The 9,280-nt window shown below is 37.2% G+C and overlaps 1 protein-coding gene across 1 annotated transcript in view; it reads right to left on the bottom strand.

The window, feature by feature from the left end:
- Nucleotides 1–4,142: 4,142 nt before the first annotated feature.
- ENPP1 (ectonucleotide pyrophosphatase/phosphodiesterase 1) overlaps nucleotides 4,143–9,280 on the bottom strand; it is a 40,325-nt gene continuing 35,187 nt past the window's right edge. Inside the window, exons 23-25 of the mRNA XM_008586976.1 lie at nucleotides 8,195–8,327; nucleotides 7,361–7,523; nucleotides 4,143–4,584 (exon numbers count right to left, since the gene is read on the bottom strand). Of these exons, the coding sequence (XP_008585198.1) occupies nucleotides 4,414–4,584; nucleotides 7,361–7,523; nucleotides 8,195–8,327 (467 nt within the window). The 3' untranslated portion in view covers nucleotides 4,143–4,413. The remainder of the gene's footprint in view (nucleotides 4,585–7,360; nucleotides 7,524–8,194; nucleotides 8,328–9,280) is intronic.

The raw sequence follows: 9,280 nt of genomic DNA, 5'->3' as shown, positions 1-9,280 counted from the left end.
AGGATACAGGTCACAGATCAGAAACGTTCATTTTACAAACCTAAAATGAACTTTGAATCTTTTTTCTCCTTCCAGTAGTACAACTCTGGTTAATTGTCAACAACCTTTGGACTCACTATCGTATCCTTAGAGAAGCGCCACCTCCCACTGCCCTGCCCCCACCCTCACATGCACAAATACACACAGGAAAGCAGCCAAGATCCTGTATATGTAAGTTTTATTTGTAAATCCACATTTCTTAGCTTAGAGACACCTATATTCTGCAGAAAAATTTTCTTCTCTCTTACAATATGTAGATTGGCCAAAAACCAGGGAAAATGTCCTTGGATTGTAACCACAGTAAAATTTTACTTAATGCCTATGAAAGCGCTCACCAACCAAATTCCTGTGATAAGCTTCAGCATGAAGTATAACCACCACATTCAGTTTCAAAGTTCAATTGTTAGTTCCTGTGATAGATAAGCATGTACCCACAGTGCAGGGCAGGACAGTTATTGTGGCCAATGACAGAAAAAGTCAGGGGACGGGGCAGGTAACAACCTCTCCAGGAGGAGGGGGTGGTCTGTGCTGCATAGCCATCTGATCTCCTTCAACAAAACTCAGCCCTGAACTCTGCCTAGTTATTCTGCAGGAACATCAATATTCACCTTCTTTCCCCTAAGCTTTGGTTTGTCCTCTTTTCTGTGATTGGAAATATTTTTAAATTCTGCCTGGTTCTTTGCTCTGACATGAATGAACTGACTAGCTGTAAAATTTTTTGTGGAAGTTACTTACCTCATTTAATACTTAGTGACCTGAGACATGGCAGTAAAATTTAGGATAAATAATGGTTTCTCTTTGCATTTGAAGAGCATTTGGATAGCCTTTATCAGAGAAAGTCATGTAAAGTTACCACTCAGTTTGGGGGAATGAAGAACACATTCTAAACTGATGAAATAGTAAAAGAAGGGTCTCTTTCAAGAAAAGAGGGAGGAAAAAAGGAATACAGTCCACCCCCAGTATCTGCAGGGGATTAGTTCCAGGACCCCTGTGAACACCAAAATCCGTGAATGCTCGTCTCTCACATAAAGTGATGTAGTATGTGTATATAACCTATAAGCATTCTCCTGTATACTTTAAATCATCTCTAAGTTGCTTATAATACCTAATACGATGGAAAGGTATGCAAACAGTTGGTATACTTTATTTTTTATTTGCATTATCTATTGTTGTATTGGTTTTTTGTTGTTGTTGTTGTTTTGTTTTTTGTATTTTTTCCCCAAATATTTTCTATCCACAGTTGATTGAATCTGCAGATGTGGAACCTGCAGATATGGAGGGCCTACTGTATCATACAAGAGCAATAGGAAAATAAGGTAAGTAGGAGCAGATGTGGATGCTTTTCTTTAAAGAGTAAGCATAGCATTTATAGTCTGACATTGCCTTTAAGAACAGATCATTATAACAAAGCAAAAAAAAAAAAGCAATTGTACATCATAAGTTGGTCCCAGTGACACTTGTAGAAAAGAAGTAGCTGTAATTGGGAAAATGCCAAAAATGTATCCATCCAAGGGATGTTAGAATGCCCCTTCTTTACCCTGTTAACCTGAAGAGCTCTGATTCATCCTTTAAGTCTTAACCCAGAGGCTGGGAAGATAACTGCTGATATTGCCAAGAAGCACCCAGTATCTCCTTTGGGCTCCCTGGCATCCCACCCATGTCTTCATTAAAACACTTGTCACTCTTTAGGGATCACTCACACTCCTGCTGCCTTCTCTCCCTCCCCAAGACTGTAAGGATTGTAAGTCCCTCTTCTTTGTATTCTTGGTGTCTAGCGAAGGGAACGGGCATCTAGCCGTTTAATTAAGCTCTGCTAAAATGCTTTACATAGTCAATCATGTGTCTATGCATGTTTTGAAGAACATATAAAAATCAATGAGACACTTCTACAAAGAAAGAGTAGATATCCTTCTCCTAAGTGTAGCTAGAAAGCCTGGATATAATATATAAAACAAACATAGGAAGACAGGCTAGGAAACTTGGGACCCAAGGAACAACACTGTAATGAGTTCCCTAAGTTTTCATTTTAGCTCATATATCTCAGACTTGAAGCTGAAGAAGTCAGCAACCTGCAAATGCTAAGTGCAGACAGCAACGACAAAAAGCTCCGAGAGGGGTCTACTCTCTCTCTCTAGCCAAAGAGCCAGAAAAAAGGCAGCTTAGCAAGACAGAGAACAAAAACTGCTCTATTCTGACCAAACACCATGGAAAAAACCATGGCCCCACCCACCCCAGCAAAGGCCAAGTGGGGAGCCCAGACTTCCAACCTGGCCACACTATAAAGAAGTACCCCAATTCCCCTGTCAGGGTGGTGTCAGAAAAGCTTAGTAGGAACTGGGAATTTCATCCCCACCTGAAAATAATGAAGCCTTCCCACCACCCCTGTCCCACAGCATTGGTGGAGATCACAGAGTAGTGAAAGGTGCCCTATACATCCCAGCCAGGGAGGCATCAACAGAGGCCTAATGGAGAGCTGAATCCTCACCCGGCCCAGCAGTAACAAGGGGCCCCTCTCAGCCCAAGTGTCACTGGATGCTGAGTAAGGAATCTGCACTCCTAGCCCCACCTGCTAATAATGAGGCAGTGCTCTCAATCCCCCTGCTAGGGTGGTGCCAGAGAAAATCAGCAAAAGCAGGTTTAATAAGATCCACAGTCTCATAATACCTAAAATATCCAGATTTCAATTAAAAATCATTCATTATACCAAGAAGCAGGAAAACCTTTTTGAATGAAAAAAGACAGTCAACAAATGCAAACACTAAGATGACAGATGTTGGAATTATTTGATAAGGATTTGACAGCAGCCATCATAAAAATGCTTCAACAAGCAATTACGAATACATGTGAAATGAATGAAAAAATACAAAGTCTCAGCAAATAGAAGTCTCAACAAAGAGATAAAAATTCTCAGCCAACAAAGATATAATGAAGAAACAAATGAAAATTTTAGAAATAAAAAATACAGTAACTGAAATATAAAAATCAATGGATGGGCTCAACAGCAGAATGGATTATATAGTGGAAAGAATCAGTGAACATGAAGATAGAACAATAGAGATTACCCAATCTGAACAATAGAGAGAAAACAGATTGAAAAAAATGTATCTACAGAGCCTCAGGAAACTGTGGAACTAAAAAAACCAATGAATATTTTAAGTTATTAAATAATTTTCAGCTGCAAATTGTATTATCTAGATGTCTTTGTGGTGAGCCCCTATGCTGCTGAAGAATGATTATCATATGAAGGACATATAAAAATCTTTGGTGTACTAATATCATACCTAAATTGGACCTAGCAGCCTAAAAGTTAATGTGGCCTTTGAAGGTTCACAAGTTGGGACTAAAGGGCATAGTCAACAAAGCAGGGAAATCAGGTTCATTGTGTCATTTATCACATGCGCCAAGATGTTAAGTGATCGGTGACACATGCTCTTCAAATCTATGAAACTTCACAATGGACTGCTCGGTACAGAACAGCTCTGCTGCTGGTGGGGTCATTCTTGTGCACAGAGGAAAAACATTCCAACCATCTCAATGGAAAATGCCACCCTGCATGTGCTGACAACTTCTCTGAAGTTCCACGAAGACACAATGTTAATGTCTACGAGGACCATATTTAGAGCTATTTTCAACTGTATTTACCAGTGAGCAGGATGAGAATATTTTTCCTTTTTTGTTCTTTTTTTTTGTACAAATGTAGAGTAAAAGTTTATAGTAAGTACATGCAATTAACTCACAGATTGTCCCTCAAAGTTTAACTTGTTAGAGCCATTAAATCTGAAGAAATCTAATCACAATTTAAAAAAAAATTAGGATTAATAATCTGGCTTTTGAAAGGGAATACAGAAAAGATAGAAATAGGGTGTCATAAATATTTTGACTTCTGTTAGCTTTTCTTTCATTAAAACTAAAAGAAACAAAATTCCATGTTAAAATGAATCCAGAACTATTTTTAAATTCCTGTAAAGATACTAATGTAACATGGATATCCCAATCCTATTAGTCTAGTTTGCCAATGCCGTGAAGATTTATTACCAATAATGAGATTCAAAAATGTGGCGTTCAGACAATATTCACAGCTACTTCTCCCTTAAAAGAAGAGCAGTTTTAGGAATGGTCTGTCTTTATTCTCCAGAACTTGAACAAAGCATATAATTCTTACACATTCAAATATGTGTGAGACTCAGTAGGAATACCTTCTCCTACTGCTGTGCTGAGTCCACAAGTTTCCCTGAGATGTTCGTATCACAGAGGATTCCCAGTTTTAACTCTGGTTGACAGTTTCCAAACAATGCAATAGTGCAGATAGAGGACTGTATAAAATATAAGGTTCTCTTAAAAAGATTTATGGTGTGCTTTTGTAATAAAAAAATATCAGTCTTCTTGGCTAAAAGTTGGCAAATGTGTTTTCAACTTTAAAATGTCTGAAATTGGCTCTTTCCTTTCTTGATAGAAGCTGAGTCCAGTGATGTGTTCAACATCTGTGATCCGCGCTCTGTGTAACATTAACAACTCTTCAACCCATGAGGATTCGTGCTTCCCGTGCTATGAGGATGGGAAATGAAGAAAAAAAATGTCACTGGAGAATACTTATTTCCCTATAAGCTGTCCATTTCCCCAGTTTAATCAGTTATGATATTTTGGCTCTGAAATGGCAGATGCCACAAAATTTGTGAGGCATAATCCCTGCTCTTGAATAGCTCACCCTCTAAAATATACATCTAATTTGTTTAATATTGCACAGGTACAAGAAACTTCAATGGTACGGGGTTAAAAATATTTTGGAAAATAGAAACGATATGGCATGGGAGAAAGAATATGGAGATTAGTATGAAGAAACTTGGATTCAAGTCCTGGTTCTATGACTATCCTATCAGGTAAACTAAGGCAAGTTATTTAACATCTAAATCTCGATTCCCTTACCTGTATCCTCCCTACAGGGTTGTTCTGAGGATCAAATGTAATGATGTGTGCAAATGTACAAACACTAGTTCTCATGAGACTGCATTATCTACACAGTTACATGAAGAATGAGGTTAGGGGAAGCAGTAAAACACAATTTTATCTCTAGTGAGAGAGTAAGTCTTAGATGATATGAGATCAGAAAAAAATTAAACACAGCTATTCTGGCAAATGGAAGCAGAGGTGGTAGATGAAGCAGGTAACAGGGATGGAAAACATGCATCCATGTGCTAGTGTAAGTTTTTTGGAAAATAGCCTTTGGAGAAGGTCAGGTGAAGAAAGTATCCACTGGTTGGTGGACTATGATTGTGTTTCAAAGACATCCTTCAATAAAGGTTCTTGTACCCTTGGAACATTATTAGCTGAAGATGATAGACTTTTCACATATAAAACAGACCAACAATCTCCATATTCCCAGTAGCATCCAATCACCCACTACCCAACACTCAGTCTCCTCCTCTGCAGTAATCCTTCCTCTGGCTCGAAGGGGAAGCGCCCTGACTCAGTGGACTACTTGACCGGTAGATATTTGCCATCTGTTCAACTTTCTCAGGAACAGATAAAATGCACACAGAAGGCATCTGTTCTCTCAGGCTAATGTCCAACTAATCTTTAGACACTACTTCAGAGATGAAATAGAAGGAATCAATAAGTATGTATGACATACCTTTAAGTAATGCTTTCTCTGGTTCAAGTCCAATACTTAGTATATTCTAGGTACACTGTCATTATAGAATTTGATAAAGTGTTTTCATTTAAGATAGTGGTCTAATAGCTTTTGGAATGGTAGAGTTGGAAAAGGAATTCAGTGTCTAACTCATGGCACTTAACATCATTTTAATCAATGAGATTTAAGCATAAGCCTACGGCTGCCTTCTTCTGGTGGGGAGGGGGCCCAGAGTTGAGACAATATGTAGAGAAGCAGAAGCCATCTTTGGCCCATGTGGGCCAAAGCCACATGCTAAGAATGTTGGGGCAGAAAGATAAGAAAGGTCTGGGTCCCTAATGGTGTTGCCAACCTAAAGCACCATCCCAAGACTAGGTACCAATGGGTTCCTGTTACATGAGGAACCCCTTACTTGATTAAGACACTCTACTGGGTGGGAGTTGGGGTGGCATCTGCTATCTGCTGCAGAACACAACTCGAAGGAATACATTTAAAGACAATTTAATCTCCCAAGGAAAAGAAAGTACTGAAGAAGGGAATACTTGGTCTGTGTCCAAAAGTTTCCACAATATTGATGCTTTAGCAGAGTTAGATGCCCATGAAGCATCCAAATAGTTAAAGTCCTGCTATTCTGTACTTGATTTTGAACAATTAAAAAAAAAAAAAACTTAATGAAAAATGTGTTCTATGAGGAATGGTCAAATAATTCTGAATGTTTATCACAGAAACAATCAAGGAGAGACATATCTTCATTAATTTTAATGACTGATACACAGAAAGATTACTATGTCAGGGATGGCCAATGGGTCACTGTACTCTATTCCTGGGCCCATGGAAGAGATCACTGTTTTGTTCACTGCTGTGTCCCCAACCTAGAGCACCAGGCAACAAATATTTATTAAAGGAATGAATGGCTGGATGGAAGAAGTGATGAATGAATGAGCACACCCAGCACTCCTTCCTACTGAGTTCAAACTGGGCCTCTGGATCCTCCGACCCCAGAACTCAGGTATCCAGCACCCATCCATTGGGATTGGTATAAAAGCCAAACCTTTGTCCAACTCAGGTATAGACTTACTTTGTGTAACTTCAGTGGAAAAAAAAAAAGAAAAAAAATGTGGGAAGTACTCTAAAGAAAAACAGTTTGCCTCACCATAAGGAAAAACTTAAAAACTGCTAAAATTTTAGGCAGTCTTGACATTCAAATCTTCAATTTAGATTTTGAAAATTCTGAGCAAATAAGATAATGCAAAACAACTGTTTCCAAATGAACACTGGAATGGCAATAGAGCAAGAAAGGATAAGATTCTTATAATAAAGAGATATGTAAAAATTAATTTAAAATGTTGTCTAACCACAATTTTAAGACTGATTTATAGCAGTGCTGACACTTTTGGAATCATAAACCCAGTTTTGAAACAAGAGAAAATTCATATTTCAAATAAACCTAGAATTTAGTGGCTAAGCCATACAAAGATTGATTCTGATCTGATATTTAGTGTATTTAACAGGCAAGGGCAGTCTTCTCCAAAGATATATCATCTTAGAGGATCAGATTTGAAACTGTCCTGTAATTTCAAAGCCCATGCATATTCAAAGTTGTTGTTATTTGCCACAGATGTAAGACACACATACAAACATACATATGCTTGTATTTTCAATATGTAAAATAAATTAACAAAGGCTACTTACCACACAGCTCTCACTGTTATCAGTCCTGTGAGGCAATATAAAAGCTAAGGTATCCAAGTTTTCACACTGCAAAGGAGTCTGGAATTTATTTTTACAACTTGTTAGCGCAATGAAGAAGTGAGTTGGAATCAGAATTTCTTGATTACGGATGACTTTGCTGTTTCTGTAAAATATGCCAATATTCACTTTAAGAAAAAAATAATGTTCCTTCTAATGAACATTTCAGTAGAGCATGTTTTTAATATCTACATCTAAAAATCAATGTCAAATAATTAAATATAAGAAGTCAGTAATCACAATGCCTCAACATTTTCTGCCAGATTAAGAGTAATAATTAGAATACAGTCAGATAAACATAATCCAAATAATTTTTATTTTCTATAGAAATTTATCGAATTTTGAAAAATTTTTTTAATTCTATATGAAGACACTGGAATTGTGATACTAAAGAAAAGAAAATATCATTTTTAAATACCTACAACCAAGATTCTAATCCATTATTTATAGTTTTTTAAACTTTATGAAGTTATGGACAGATAGTAGAGAGAAGAGAGAACTGATTTGGGATATTTTACTCCAGCTCCTTCAGAGAGAACATGTCGTTTTGAATTCTACTTTGTTTTAACTGGATTTTCTTTCCTATCCCAATAACTTTAATTTTTTTAAAACAACAAAGTTAAATTTGATATTTAATCAGATATTTCAAGAGGCCGCCAGTATAGTCAAAAATGTCATGTGCAAAAATATGAATAGTAGCAGACAGAAAATGTCCTACTGACTAAACCGTAATCCCATTTGATAGCTATTTTTAAGAGTAATGAAATACATTCTTACTTTTTTAGAGTCTCTGAGGAATCGTAATGCCCATCATAATCAGAGTCAAACACAGGACCACTGATGACATTGACACTGTTTCTTTCTTCAGCATACCTCTGCAGTAGGGCCTCATGAAAGTAGTGCCATATAACTGAAACAAGAAGGAAGACAGTGTAGTTTCCAAAGAATAAGGTACCACACTGTCATGTGAAATAAATTAACACCATGATTCAAAATTAGCATTTGTAATAATTAGAGATAAAGTCAAGTTTGGCTTCAGTTTTAGTGTGAGGCCAGAAATCCATTGTTCAGCTTTGGCCTTTGGAAGGACGAAGAAGCAAAAGTTGAATTCCACTCTATTTCAGCCATCCCTGAACGACTCCATCATGATGAGCTTGTGATCATATATCATCATTAAGGGTAACAATGTCACAAACACAAACAAGGCATGTCATTCAGATTTACTATTAATATTTAAATATTCCTTTTGAAGTATTCACAAGTATTCTAGATGTAAATTAGATAAAAATCTTATATGTTCTATATTTTGATATTCTATACATCAGTTTAAGTATAAATGTGTTCCTGTAAGAGTCAAATGCTGCAATAGTTAATGATGATGTTAAATCTATTCATTTTAAAAATAATAACAATCATAAAGAACTTCCAAATAGTTAAATAAGGAAACAGACTGAAAGTTAATGTAGGTGTTAGTGGGCTGTATGAGCTAGAAAACTTTAGGAAGGACATCATATATTTTTTCATCAAAAATGTTTATAAACATGGGCCGGCCTGGTGGCGCACTGGATAGTGCGCCGCTTGGGAAGCGCGGTGGCGCTCCCGTCCGAGGGTTCGGATCCCACATACAGACCGGCTCCCGCTCACTGGCTGAGCGAGGCGCGGGAGCAACGCCGAGGCTTGCGATCCCGTTGCCGGTCCCCGGTCCGGTACGGGGGCAACACTGAGGGTTGCGATCCGTTGCCGGACACGGAAAAAAGACAAAAGACAAAAAAAAAAAAAAAAAAAAAAAAAAAAAAAAAAAAAAATTTTAAAAAATTTAAAAAAAAAAAAAAAAAATATTTTGCAATTTTTTTTTTTAAATTT

This window comes from Galeopterus variegatus, unplaced genomic scaffold (genome assembly GCF_000696425.1).
Source record: "Galeopterus variegatus unplaced genomic scaffold, G_variegatus-3.0.2 Scaffold114, whole genome shotgun sequence".
NCBI classification, from domain to species: domain Eukaryota; kingdom Metazoa; phylum Chordata; class Mammalia; order Dermoptera; family Cynocephalidae; genus Galeopterus; species Galeopterus variegatus.
This window is presented reverse-complemented; position numbering and strand designations above follow the sequence as displayed.